General features: G+C 45.1%; 1 protein-coding gene and 1 long non-coding RNA gene across 2 annotated transcripts in view; one reads left to right on the forward strand and one right to left on the reverse strand.

The window, feature by feature from the left end:
* LOC134969047 (kielin/chordin-like protein) overlaps window positions 1-15289 on the forward strand; it is a 213670-nt gene that overhangs the window by 66315 nt on the left and 132066 nt on the right. Inside the window, exons 7-8 of the mRNA XM_063944754.1 lie at window positions 134-232; window positions 11562-11693. Of these exons, the coding sequence (XP_063800824.1) occupies window positions 134-232; window positions 11562-11693 (231 nt within the window). The remainder of the gene's footprint in view (window positions 1-133; window positions 233-11561; window positions 11694-15289) is intronic.
* The window catches only part of LOC134969049 (uncharacterized), a 65590-nt gene continuing 61760 nt past the window's right edge, over window positions 11460-15289 (reverse strand). The window contains exon 5 of the long non-coding RNA XR_010189387.1: window positions 11460-11659. This is a non-coding gene — a long non-coding RNA (uncharacterized LOC134969049). The remainder of the gene's footprint in view (window positions 11660-15289) is intronic.

The following is a 15289-nucleotide window of genomic DNA, read 5'->3' on the forward strand; positions in this document are numbered from 1 at the left end:
GTTTGGGCTTTAATCATTTTTAGTTTAAATCAATCTTATTGTCTATGCTTTCCTACAGTCACAAAACTGTATACAATACAGTACATACTGCATGACTTACCTGCTGTCTAACATTGTTTCTATCTTTCTCTAGGATGAAGAATATAAGCAATCTCCAGGACAGTGCTGTGGATACTGCATTAAAAAAGCATGCTACATTACACAGCCGAATGGACAAATTACAGTTCTAATGGTACATAACCCTTCCAGCACCTAATTTCCTCATTTTCTATTGAATGAATACCATGCAGTTAATTAATGTATTCTTACCAACATGGCCCTTTATGAATAATTCAAAATATTGAGTAGAGTGCACTGAATTGTAAGTTAGGACCAAAGTGGCACACAGTAGCAATTATGGAAGAGCTTGGTCAATATATTACAGAGCAACTATGATCAAAACAGAAATGTTCAATTTTGTAATTTTGTTTTCTTCAACCAGTTTTGTAAAGTTGATTTTAACTTTAAAACCACCATGAAATCTTTTGTTATTTAGATTATCTAAAAAATTTCTAACTTCAAACAAGGTGAATACAGTATATCTGATTATGGGGTTTATTTACTAAGCCTTGGATGGAGATAAAGGGCCTAATTCAGACCTGATCGCTGGGCAGTGATTTTTGCTGTCCTGCGATCAGGTAGTCGCCGCCTACAGGAGGAGGGTTTTTTGTGTGTCTTGGTGTGCGATCACATGTGCTGGAGAAATGCACAAACAACAGTAGGACTTACTCACCCACTGCGATGATCAGGGCCGTTTTTGTGCGAAAACGGGGCTGTTTCTACCGAAAACACACAGGTTTCACTGAACTTTTGTGTTTTCGGGAGAAAGGGCATTTTTTTTACTGGCTATCAATCTGGATAGCCTGTAAAAAAAATTGGTGAAACATTGGGAAAAATCGCGAAAAACATACGTTTTACACACCCGAAGTTTTACCACCTGTATGTCTTGTATGTCCTCCCTGTGCTGTGGCTGGCAATGTCCCTCCTCTGCAGCCTAGGGTGTGTGTGTTTTCAGTGGCGGAACTGTCGGTATCAGTGGAGTCTTTTGCCGCCGGGCGCCAGCCCTGAGGAGGGCACTTCTGCTCCATTGTCTCAGACAGCTTCCAGCCCAGATCACTGCCCCGCCATCGCTAAGAATGAGAGTGCATTCATTTGTTGGCTGCAGCGGCCGCAGGTCTTATTAGCCATAGCCGCTGCTATATGAATGTATTGCTTGCTTTTTCTCTGCTGCTGCTGCTACCGTTGTGTCTGTGCTGTCACTCAGCCAGCTCCGGCCCGCCACCTGCTGGCTCCTGCTGCTCTACTCTCCCCTCCCAGCCAGCCCAGCAGAGGTTCCACCTCACAGAAAAGGAGGAGACAGCTGCTTTCAGAGCGAAAAGGGGAACTCTGGGGCCATGTACCTCGGTTCCCCCTACTTCAAGGAGCCATCCACGATGAGCAGACAGGATGAAGAGATGGAGGTATTTGTACTGTTTGTGTCTGTGAGTGTATAAGTGTTCTTGCATATATGTGTATGTACTGTATGTGTTAGTGTACTGTATATATGTGTCTGTGCATATGTGTGTCTGTGTGAGCATGTGCTGTATGTGTCAGTGCATATATATGTGTCCATGCATATGTGTGCTGTGCAGTGCCGTAACTAGACATTTTATCGCTGTGTGCAAGAAACAGCATTAGACAGGACCAGTGCGCTCCATAGACGCACGCCAAAAATATAGGTGCGTGGCCACAGAGCTCCCTTTTACACATTAAGCAGCCAGAGTCACCTTTTTACACATTAAGCAGACAGAGTCCCCCTTTTTTACATATTACAACAGCAGAGTCCCTCTTTTTAAACATTAGGTAGGCAAAGTCCCTTTTTTTTTTTACACATTACAACAGCAGAGTCCCCATTTTTACACATTTGGCAGGCAGAGTTCTCCTTTTTTTACACATTACAACAGCAGAGTCCCCCTTTTTAAACATTAGGCAGGCAGAGTCCCCCTTTTCACAAGAGAAAGAGAGAGTTTTATATTTACCTATGACCAGTTGGCAAGCATCTCCTCCTCTCATTCCACCCGAGTCCTCCCCCAGCTAGCAGCTCCTCAGGGCGCAGGGTAGAGACTAGAAAGCTATCGTGAGACATCTGATCCAGCATCCAGGGCCAGTGGCAAATGCAGAATTTTCATAGCGGGGTTTCCATACAAGTATGTAATGCTGTAACATTATATATATATATATATATATATATATATACAAATAGAAAATTCAGCACTCACCATAGCAAGCTCACTTGTCCTCACAACATCAATAAATAAATGATGGGGGTTTAGTTAGTGAATTGGCCAATGCACGGAAGCCTGCAAACCGCTCGCCAAGCTACCCCACCTTCATGCAGGTCCTACACTATCACAAAGCCTTAAAAATTAAAACCTGGCAACTGTATCACACATAATATAACTGCAAATATGCCCACTAGGTTTAATGTATGCCTGCCACAAATCTTATGGCTTTTAAAGGCATACTAGTCACCTGACACTGGCTGATAAATAACTAAGGAGCAGCTGACACAGGTTTAGAACAATTGAGATTACACAGGGGTGCATGAAAAGGCCTGTGACCATGGTTATGAGTGGTGAGTGCAGACACTGCACCCCGCTTCTGGGGTGGCGAGTGCTGTGGTTTTCTATATTTGTTTACATATATATCTATATATATATATATATATATATATATATATACATACATATATATATATATATATATTTATATATTTTGTCCAGGGTCTGGCACTCCCAATTCAAGTCCACTACTTTGCCAATGCCTTCACTATAAAATAGAATGCAACAAACAGAGGTGCGGCCCCCAGACTTTTCTTCAATAAAGCACATCAGCCGAGATTAGATTATCATTTATTATGATAATCTAATCTCCGCTGCTGTGCTTTATTGAAGAAAAGTCTGAGTGCCACACCTCTGTTTGTTTTGTGTGTGTGTGTATATATTTATATATATATATATATATAAACAACGATGATCCTGCACTCTCAGCAGTAGAAGTTCATCAAATGGTGGGTTCTCCTAATGGGCCGGTCAGGTCCACACATATACCATAGAAAGTTCCAAAGAATTTGGAAGGTGCACTCTCACAAATAAATAATCGTAGATACTTCTTCATAAAATCACCAATTGCTTTTATTGTTGACGTTTCGGTCTGGTCACAGGCCTTTATCAAGACAGGTGATGCATCGTATCATCAAATCACAGTTAGGGACAACATGAGCATAATCTGCAAATGAACAGTAATATACAGTCACAAGCAATATGCCTCACCGGCCCCTATGGGTACCTACTGGCTACAATAATGGACCCACCACCAAAAAACACCTATTAAAACAGTGCCATCAAGAACATTTCCATCCAAAGGAAAAACACCAATTACCTGGGATACCTGTAGGTGTCCACACAGGGCATCTCTCATATAGGGATATAGGAACATATAAAGCGCATGGAAAAATACATTAAAAAGCGTACTCCATTCTGCCAAAAAGATAATGAGATAATAATAAACAACTTCAAACTCCAACCTCCACTAGTGAAACTAGTATCAGGAAAATTAACTCCATACCTCATTAGAGTAGCCATAGAATAAATGAACAGCGGTGCAGGTGGTTTAGCATCTAAAATAGTCCAACCTGCTAAAACTAAGTTAGGGATACAATCAGTGAATTCAAATGTGGATCAGAGGGGAACAAGTCATCATATATAATAAAGATGGTCAATACTCACTTCAGCCAGGGGACAAAGCAAACATCGCTGCATGCTGTCCCTGTGCACAAGTGAGCTATTTAAATAGAAATTACCGGAAGTGACGTCTGTTCCGGGAGCCACCCCCCGCAAACACAATTCTACTCATGGTTAAAACCTCATATGAACTCTATAACACCCCAACACACTGAGAAAGACACCACACCTACGGGACAGGCCACTCGGCCATATGGGCGCCAGCTCCGGCCAGCTGCAGCGCCCCGGTGCAGAACGCCACAGGAACGCGTCATCATGCGTTCCAGCGGCTACACTTCCGTGTGGTTCAGCAACCGGAAGTGTTCGGAAACACATCACTGCCCTGTTACTAAGCAACCAGGACGCAATGCTGAACACGTCCCAGCACTGAACTAGGTAATACAGTGTACTAATTGCGACAATCTACAAACAGCCATAAATAGAGTAAGAAATCATATTGAGACTTTCATCTAGTGTGAACACACTTGTGACAGGTTCCACAGTTTTCTTATAGGCACTGATAGATCATGATAGAACCGTATTAATACAATACAAAAGGCTCAATTCAACAACTGAAGAAATAAGCACTCTAAGAGGTGCATACTTAACTATAGTGCATCCAGCACAAATCCCTACGTTAATGCATATGTATATACATATACAAAGTCCAGAGGTGAAGCGCACACACTTAAAGGATGTTAGAAGGGTGCCGTGTCAATTGTTATTGATACCATAGTTCCCAATGCTTACCCTGAAAGGGTTTAGACAAAAGGAGACCAGCACACCACCATATGAAAAAATATGAAAAGCATTTAATGAATCAGTAGCATTATCAGGCTTTTTGAAAAAAAATTTTAGTACGGAACTGTGAGATATGATTTTCTATTCTTTATAAATAAATGTTTTTTTTTATTTATTGGAAGTCTGGAGAGTGCTAGCATTCCCACACTTGTGGGAAACACTGTACTGTACTATGGGTTCCACCCTCTGGTGTGTTGGACTCTGATTTGGAACCCCAGCCGTTGGCCTATATTTGTGAGAGAGCGGGATCTTATATATATATATATATATATATATATACACACTGCTCAAAAAAATAAAGGGAACACTAAAATAACACATCCTAGATCTGAATGAATTAAATATTCTTATTAAGTACTTTTTCTGCTGCGGGGTACACTGGGCTCCACAAGTCTGGACAATGGGGGTGTAGAATAGGATCCAGGGACGTGAAGTCAGGCGAGGCAGTGCCTCCCCTGTCATCAATGATTAAAATAATACAAAAAGATACATATGACACATATTCAGTGTCATATGTATCTTCTTTATATATTCTATTCATTTTAGGTTATTAAACTAGTTTGGGAGGCACTGATAGCTAGTGCCTCCCGCTGATAGTAGGAACGGGGACAGAGCGGGGGGTGGGGCCAAACACTGGGCTGTAAAAGCCCATTCAAAAAAACACTGAAAGCGGCACTTCTACAAGTGCCTCGCTGACAGGGAAAGCACGCCTCTGCCAGCGAGGCACATGTGATTGGACAGCGGATCCAGTGCTGGATCTGCTGGTCCAATCACACAGTGGGACAAGGAAGGGACTCAGAGCTCTCCCTTCCGCCACTGAGTACCATGATCTGCAGCTAGAAGAACCGGTGCCCAGAGCCGGCCCTAGCTTCAGCTAGGTGCTGGCTCAGCAACCACTACTGCTCTGTGGGGCACCCGATGTTCAGCGCTGCTGGCGGCTCTGCTCTTGCATATCTGAGCAGAGCCGCCTGCGGTAGCACCAGAGAGGGAGCGGATTGTGTGAGCCACGGGTAGCCGACGCTGGAAGGTCCCTGCCGTCAACCACCGTAGTGTTGTGGGCTCCCTGACCACTGGCCCTAGCCGCAACTTTGCTCGCTACCGCCCCCTACTCCTGCCATCCCAGAGCTGCCTGCTGAGACCATCCCGACCACAGGCTGCCGAGTTGGAACTGCCTGCAGCAGCACCCAGCCAGTGTCCAGATCACCCCCGTGTCCAGGTGAGTCTTCACCAAAGTTATGGCGGTGTTGTTGGTGGTACTCCACCGTCAAGGGGTCAGGATACTGCCGTATCTGGACGACTTGTTAATCCTGGCAAATTCCCCAGATCTTCTCCTGCATCATCTGGATATGACGGTCCGGTTTCTAAAAGCCCACGGGTGGCTCATCAACTGAAAGAAATCCTCCCTGGTCCCTGCTCAGAGCATGGTGCACCTGGGAGCGTTGTTAGACACTCACAACAAGAGGTTGTTCTTGTCTCAGGAGAAAGTCCTGAAGCTTCAAGACAGGAATCATTGCTTCCTTTCTCGTTTGCAAGTGTCGATACATTCAGCTATGCAGGTGCTGGGACTCATGGTGTCAGCATTCGACATGGTGGAGTATGCTCAATTCCATTCTCGCCCCCTCCTGAAGCTGATTCTAGCCAAGTGGGATGGCCTGCCTCACCGGATCAGGTCTCACATGATCTCATTGACTCCGGAGGTCCGTCTGTCGCTGCTCTGGTGGCTCCAGGACCAATAATTGTGCAGGGGCCGTCCCTTCTGGATATCCAACTGGGTCCTGTTGACGACAGATGCCAGTCTAAGAGGTTGGGGTGCGGTGCTGGAGCAGGACTCCTTACAGGGTCAGTGGACCAAGGAGGAATCTCTCCTCTCGATCAACATTCTGGAGTTGCGGGCGGTCTTCAATGCGCTGAACCTGGCCCTGCATTTAATTCCGAACCGTCCTGTTCAAGTACAATCGGACAACGCCACCACAGTGGCTTACATAAATCATCAAGGCGGCACTCGAAGCCGTTTGGCAATGAAGGAAGCTTCATGGATTCTACAGTGGGCAGAACACCATCTACCGGCAATATTCATTCCGGGAGTCCTGAATTGGGAAGCTGACTTTCTCCGTCGTTAGGACGTGCATGCCGGCGAGTGGGGCCTCCATCCAGAAGTGTTTCAACTCCTCATGGAAAGGTGGGGTCTTCCAGATGTGGATCTGATGGCGTCTCGACACAATCACAAGGTTCCGGTCTTCGGAGCAAGGACAAGGGATCCTCCCGCAGCATTCGTGGATGTGCTGGCGGTGCCGTGGAGGTTTCAGCTGCCGTATGTGTTCTCTCCGGTGTCACTCCTGCCCAGGGTAATTCGGAAGTTCAAGCAAGAAAAAGGAAATCTGCTTCACATAGCTCCGGCGTGGCCCAGACGGCACTGGTTCTCAGACCTACAGGGCCTGTTGTTAGAGCGTCCAATTCTACTTCCACAATGCCCAGACCTCCTCGTTCAGGGCCCCTGTGTCTACCAGGACCTAGCCCGGCTGTCTTTGACGGCATGGCTCTTGAAGCTTCCGTCTTAAGGGCTAAGGGTTTTTCTGAAGAGGTCATGTTGCGGGCCCGGAAAGCGGCCTCTGCTCGGATTTACCATAGGGTCTCGCATTCCTACTTTGTTTGGTGCGCATCTAACAATTATGACGCTTCCAAGTTTAGTACAGCCAAGATTGTGGCTTTTCTTCAGCAGGGCCTGGCTTTAGGCCTGCGTCTGGCCTCCCTCAAGGTTCATATTTCTGCCTTGTCGGTGTGGTTTCAGAGAAAAATTGTGACTTTACCTGATGTTCATACTTTCACTCAGGGTGTGTTGCGTATCCAACCTTCCTATGTCCCGCCTGTGGCTCCTTGGGACTTGGTGGTTTTGGAGGCATTGCAGGAGCCTCCATTTGAATCCCTTGGTTCAGCTGACCTTAAGTGGCTTACCCTTAAGGTGGTGTTCTTGCTGGCTATTGCCTCTGCTAGAAGAGTGTCGGATCTGGGTGCCTTGTCTTGTAGTTCCCCATATCTGATTTTTCACCGTGACCGGGCGGTTCTTAGGACTCGTCCCGGATATTTACCTAAGGTGGTTTCTTCGTTCCACCTTAATCAGGAGATTGTGGTTCCAGCCTTTGTCTCTCCTGATTTGTCTCCCAAAGAGCGGTCTTCGGATGTGGTACGGGCTCTCCATATCTATGTGAAGAGAACTGCTTCTATTCGAAAATCTGATTCTCTCTTTGTTTTGTTTGGATTTCACAAACGTGGCTGGCCTGCTCACAAGCAGACCCTGGCCAGATGGATTAGAATGGTGGTTGCACATGCTTATGTGAAGGCTGGTCTGTCAGCTCCTGCTCACATTATGGCCCATTCTACTCGGTCTGTTGGACCTTCTTGGGCGGCCCAATGCGGTGCGTCCCTTGAACAATTGTGCAAGGCGGCTACGTGGTCCTCCGGGAACACGTTCATAAGGTTCTATGCCTTCGATACTGCCGCTTCCCAGGATGCTTCCATTGGACGCCGGGTTCTTGTGCCCGCTACAGTGCGTCCCCTCCCATAAGGAAATGCTTTAGGACATCCCCATTGTCCAGACTTGTGGAGCCCTGTGTACCCAGCAGCAGAAAACGAGTTTTATGGTAAGAACTTACCTTGGTTAAAACTCTTTCTGCGAGGTACACTGGGCTCCACAAGGCACGCACCCTGACGCACTTAGCCTCTTTGGGTTCATATGGCATTAGCCGCTGACACTTCTCCTGTCGTGAGAGTGTGGTGTATGTGGCTACTAACCGTTGTCGTCTCTTTTCCTGCTACTGCATTGGGCTGGTTATCTAAAACTGAGCTCCTGTGCGGGGAGGCGGGGTGATATAGGAGGTGGCACTGTGCATTCTGGGAACAGTCAAAGCTTTGAGTCTGTTGGTGCCTCGGATCAAGATCCTATTCTACACCCCCATTGTTCAGACTTGTGGAGCCCAGTGTACCTCGCAGAAAGAGTTTTAACCAAGGTAAGTTCTTACCATAAAACTCGTTGTTCTTTACATAGTTGAATGTGCTGACAACAAAATCACACAAAAATTATCAATGGAAATCAAATTTGTTAACCCATGGAGGTCTGGATTTGGAGTCACACTCAAAATTAAAGTGGAAAAACACACTACAGGCTGGTCCAACTTTGATGTAATGTCCTTAAAACAAGTCAAAATGAGGCTCAGTAGTGTGTGTAGCCTCCACGTGCCTGTATGACCTCCCTACAATGCCTGGGCATGCTCCTGATGAGGTGGCGGATGGTCTCCTGAGGTATCTTCTCCCAGACCTGGACTAAAGCATCCGACAACTCCTGGACAGTCTGTGGTGCAACGTGGCATTGGTGGATGGAGCGAGACATGATGTCCCAGATGTGCTCAATTGGATTCAGGTATGGGGAACGGGCGGGCCAGTCCATAGCATCAATGCCTTCATCTTGCAGGAACTGCTGATACACTCCAGCCACATAAGGTCTAGCATTGTCTTGCATTAGGAGGAACCCAGGGCCAACAGCACCAGCATATGGTCTCACAAGGGGTCTGAGGATCTCATCTCAGTACCTAATGGCAGTCAGGCTACCTCTGGCGAGCACATGGAGGGCTGTGCGGCCCCCCAAAGAAATGCCACCCCACACCATTACTGACCCACTGCCAAACCGGTCATGCTGGAGGATGTTGCAGGCAGCCGAACATTTTCTTTGGCGTCTCCAGACTCTGTCACGTCTGTCACATGTGCTCAGTGAGAACCTACTTTGATCTGTGAAGAGCACAGGGCGCCAGTGGCGAATTTGCCAATCTTGGTGTTCTCTGGCAAATGCCAAACGTCCTGCACGGTGTTGGGCTTTAAGCACAACCCCCACCTGTGGACGTCGGGCCCTCATACCACCCTCGTGGAGTCTGTTTCCGATCGTTTGAGTAGACACATGCACATTTGTGGCTTGCTGGAGGTCATTTTGCAGGGCTCTGGCAGTGCTCCTCCTGTTCTTCCTTAAACAAAGGCGGAGGTAGCGGTCCTGCTGCTGGTTTGTTGCCCTCCTATGGCCTCCTCCACGTCTCCTGATGTACTGGCCTGTCTCCTGGTAGCGCCTCCATGCTCTGGACACAACGCTGACAGACAAAGCAAACCTTTTTGCCACAGCTCACATAGGATGTGCCATCCTGGATGAGCTGCACTACCTAAGCCACTTCTGTGGGTTGTAGACTCCGTCTCATGCTACCACTAGAGTGAAAGCACCGCCAGCTTTCAAAAGTGACCAAAACATCAGCCAGAAAGCATAGGAGCTGAGAAGTGGTCTGTGGTCACCACCTGCAGAACAACTCCTTTATTGGGGGTGTCTTGCTAATTGCCTATAATTTCCACCTGTTGTCTATTCCATTTGCACAACAGCATGTGAAATTGATTGTCAATCAGTGTTGCTTCCAAAGTGGACAGTTTGATTCCACAGAAGTGTGATTGACTTGGAGTTACATTGTGTTGTTTAAGTGTTCCCTTTATTTTTTTGAGCAGTGTATATATATATATATATATATATATATATATATATATAAGTCTAGATAGATAGATAGATAGATAGATAGATAGATAGATAGATAGATAACTACCATCTCTCCCCGCTGGCAGTCAGGCTCCTTGGTGCTGGCAGATGATCAGATCCTGGGCAGGGGAGAAGAAGGAGGAGGCAGGGGGACTGGAGCCGCAGCAGCGCTATGTAATTGGTAGTGGCGCCGCTGCAGCTGTCCCCTCTCTCTCCGCATTGGCTGCCCGCCGCTGCTGAGAATGCTGGGATGAGGGAAGCGCACCTCACCCAAATCTAATCCAAATCTTTCTGTACATGTAGCATCTGCCCCACCTGCAGTGCAACATGGTATTGCCCAATTGGTAAGATTTTTGGTTTGCCAACAAACCTGAATAAGGCGCTTTATCTCCATTCAAGGCTTATTAATTAGACTACTATGTTTGTAGGGATCCGGTCTGAAGATCGACAGTGTCTAGGTCGACAATGTTTAGGTCGACCACTATAGGTCGACAGTCACTAGGTCGTTATGGATGGAAGGTCGACAGGGTTTCTAGGTCGACATGTGCTAGGTCGACAGGTCTAAAGGTCGACATGAGTTTTTCAATTTTTTTTTCTTTTTTTGAATTTTTTCATACTTAACGATCCACGTGGACTACGATTGGAACGGTAAAGTGTGCCGAGCGAAGCGGTAGCGGAGCGAAGGCACCATGCCCGAAGCATGGCGAGCGAACGCGGTGCACTAATTTGGGATCCCGGTCACTTTATGAAGAAAACGACACCAAAAAAAAAAAAAATCCTCATGTGGACCTTTAGACCTGTCGACCTAGCACATGTCGACCTAGAAACCCTGTCGACCTTCCATCCATGTCGACCTAGTGACTGTCGACCTATAGTGGTCGACCTAAACATTGCCGACCTAGACACTGTCAATTTGATGAACCACACCCATGTTTGTAAAGGTCAAACCACATCTGTGCTGGTTTGATCATGTTATTTTGACTGTGCTAAAAAGGCTTAAACAGGTTTTTTTTTTTTTAAATAGCTACATTTGAATAGTGTTTTGGTATGTATACTGTAGCAGACCTTTAATGCAGATAGTGAATCCACTTCATTATAGTAATATCTTTATTATAACATTTTCAAACAACAAAGTTGAATTAAAGTATTTTGAAGATTGTATCATGAACTTGAGGCTCTCAGGATATTACTGAAATGCAAATTGAATGGAAATGCCAATTGAATTAACTATTGAATGAAACAGTATTCACACAAAGTAAACAATGCTAATCATTTTTATTGAAGTATATTATGTTGCAATTCATAGTAGATAGATCAGCAGACTAATGGAATTGACTATCACTTGTAAAGACAAGATATTGTTTTCCATTAAACTATGCTTTATTTTCCTTTTTTTTTTTAAGGAGGGAAACACTTGGTCTGTGCCTGGTGACTTCTGTTCAAGCTATAGCTGTAGTAGGCAAGCAAGCGGAGACCTTCTCACTACAGTCACAACGGAGACCTGTGAATATAACAGTAATAATGATTGTGGTCCTGTGAGTATAAAGAGTAATGTGTACTGATTTGTATTTATAAATATCCTAAGACTTTTTTTTTATAAGGAATACACAAATAATATTAATAGCATTTATTTATAAAATGTTCTCTTTCCATGGAGCTTAAATACTATTCACAAAAGCATTTAAAATATAAGCAGAATACCATGTAAAATGAAAATGATATCTTATATCCCATCAGAAACATTTTGTCACAGCGTGTCAGATTCGGCACTCACTTAGCAGGTCCGGGGCGCTGGTCTTTGGAGTCTGCAGCAGTTCCACCGCGGGTGGGTAGACACAGCAGCCACAGCAGTTACTCAGTCTGGCTGGCTTCCTTCACCCAGAGTAACAAGCGTGGCACTGTGTTTGAAATGTAAAGGGCCAGATGTGCCAAAATGTGACATCATGTTTGTGCCAAATTTGATATACACCCACGAAATATAGTTTCTGGACACTCCCTGTGCCAGAGTATAGGCTCCCAAGCCATACTCCAGCCATATAGACTTCCTTGTGCGTTTCCAAGAGAATTTCTGTTTCCGGGGGCCTGTCACTTCTGTGTTCTAATCCTGGTGCCTGTCACTCTTGTGTCCTGTTCCCGGTTTCCAGTTCCTGTCATTTCTGTGTACTATTCCTGGCTCCTGTCACTTCTGCGTCCTGTTTCTGTGTTTTCCCATGCAGTCCCTACCCAGTCTGATGACTCCTTTACTTTACACCTCATGGCGAATTATCACTTCCAGTTCCAGTGTATACCAGCCCCTGTACTTTGGAACCCAGACAGAGGGCTGCAACCTGCGACTACGTGCCTCTATCCTGGGTATTAGCCAATCCTAAAGTACAGGCCTGCATCCATAATATCATCTGTGAGTTTGTAACACCATTATATTTACCAACAGTGTTTTCAATTACGGAAAAATAATTAGTCTGTGTAAATCTGTTGGCAATCTGGGGTTCTAATCCCATCTTTGAAAAACAGTGGAGGCAGCCACTAGTGCATAGAAGCAGTGTTCTGGGAATGCACCCTGACAACATATTTTAAAGTAGTAACATTGCTGATCTATTAAGCTCTTTGTGAACTGATAGATGTACACTGGTCCAGATGACATAAAGACTACCTCCAAAGCAGAGGTGGCCCTAGCCACAGGGTACATAGACAGCTCAGGGAACCCACCCAATGCTGCCATCAGATATTGTAGGGCCCGAGACTGCCAAAATAGGCATGACCCCCTGGGGGTGGAGGGGTGGATAATGTGGATGGAACTATAGTGAGAGTGGGGCATCAATTGGTGCACAAACTAGTTTTTTTAGTGTATTTTTTTTAAACAATTGTCAAAATTTGGACTGTGGGTGGGTGTTATTATTACATGTCAATCTGTCATATAAATAAAATGATACCATAGCCCTGCCTCAGCCATGTCAGTATGATACATAAATACCCTCATGGCAGCTACACACACACACACACACACACACACACACACACACACACACACACACACCAACCACCTCCCTCTCAGGTACATACTGTATACCCAGCCCAGCCCCAGTTAACCCCTTCTCAAACACTTATATCTCAGCCAGTTACCTCTCACACACATATATATATATATGCCCAGCCTTTCGTCCACTACCTCCCTCTAGCACACATATACCCCATCCACCTACATCTCACACATATATACCCAGTCCTGCCCCAGCCATCTCCCTTTAACACATGTATATCCCAGCCACCTTCCTCTTACACATATATACCCAGCCCTGCCCCAGCCCCCTTCCTCTAACACACATATACAGATGTGTCCTCATACATTTTGCCTCAATACGCTACGTAGTGGGAGATGCCTGGTGTGAGTGAGCTGACAGATCCCGTGCAACTCTATTAGCATCGGGCAGCTTTTTTGGCCAAAAATGCGTCTTGTTTGCATCACCAGTGGCAAATTTCCCATTAGGCATGTGGAAAGTGAGGTGAACCAGTCACAAATATACACGTGTGAAGCAGATTTACATTGGTGCATACACAGCAGGAGGGGAGAGTCTAGCACTAGCTAGGGGGTGTCTAGTGCACCACCCAAAGGGGAGTTTATCTCTATTTTCATTTCACGCTACTAAAGGAGGCATGGTCAGCCCACTGAGATCATTTGTATTTTAGGCAGTAATTAAATTTTAGGTGATGTAAGTTTGCAATGCTTGGTACTGTAGTCCAACATTGCACATTCTCTTTAGCACTTCTAGAAAGTGCAGCTATTGTATGTAAAATGTTGGTAGTTGCATGTTGCCAGCATTCCCATTGTTCTCCAGTATCCTGTGGGCAATTTATTGTTTCACAGAACTTGCGATATTTCCCCCCAGATTTATTGTTTTTACAGTTTATCTGACTCAGTGATCTGCAGATTTCGATTGAATCTTGAAATCTTGATAGTGCTCATACATCACCTCAATCGATTACAAGTCATATATAGAAAATTTAAATAATGGGTGGTGCTACCACCTGCCACCCTCTTAATAGTTAGAATTTTTTTCCTCAATTTTTTGAGGTCCCCCCCAAACCCCAAAAGAATAACCAGCCCCGGACTCTTTGAGCCAGTGCTGGTTCACAAAATACAGGGAGGAAAATGTGTCTGATTTCCCTGTATGTAATGAAACAGCGCCAAGCTCTTAGAGATGGCCCTGGTCCTAAAAATATGGGGAACAAAAAAGTAGAGGTCCCCCATATTTTAAAAACTAGCACCAGGCTACACTAGCAGGGAAGTAATGCCACAGCCAAGGGAACCACTTGATGGGATCATCCCGACCAAAGCATTCACCCCCCTAACTAGTCAGCCCAGGCAAGAGATTCCTCAGCAAGTGCGGAACCCCCACCCCCCAATAAAGGGGTCCCTCCTCTCCAGGGCACCCAAGGCCTGGGTAGAACAAATGGATAAAAAAAGGTGTGCTTTCAAAGCATTTAACGCTGACGGAATGGTGGAATCATTCCAGTTCTGCAAGGAATGTAATAAAAAATGCAAAAATGAAAACAGAGCAGCTAAAATAGAAAATGAAAAACAAATCGCAAAGGAGAGTAAAACAAACCCCCAAAAGTTCTTTAAGTATATAAAAGGTAAAAGGTTAAAAAGGAAGAATATTGGGCCTTTAAAGGGCAAGTTGGATGTCTTGATTAATGATGATAGGGAAAAAGCGGATTTTTTAATAAATTCTTTTCATCAGTATTCACAAAAGAGGACAGGTTGACGAGAGTAGAGCATTTTATTATTATTATTATTATTATTATCATCCTTTATTTATATGGCGCCACAAGGGTTCCGCAGCGCCCAATTACAGAGTACATAAACAAATAATCAAACAGTAAAACAGCAACTTACAATTGACGACAATATAGGACAAGTACAGGGTAAATAAACATAGCTACATCAGCAGATGACACTGGAATAAGTATCAGGTGGCAGAAGACTGCTGGATTTGGTGCAGCTGAAGATTATTAAAGTAAGAAAAGGTATAAAGCATAACATAAACTATAATAACGACCTGTTGCTTGATACTTGGTTAAACGAGGGAGTAGTCTGGGAGAGACTAAGTAAAATTAAGATAAATAAATCTCC

This window comes from Pseudophryne corroboree, chromosome 11, assembly GCF_028390025.1.
Source record: "Pseudophryne corroboree isolate aPseCor3 chromosome 11, aPseCor3.hap2, whole genome shotgun sequence".
NCBI classification, from domain to species: Eukaryota; Metazoa; Chordata; class Amphibia; order Anura; family Myobatrachidae; genus Pseudophryne; species Pseudophryne corroboree.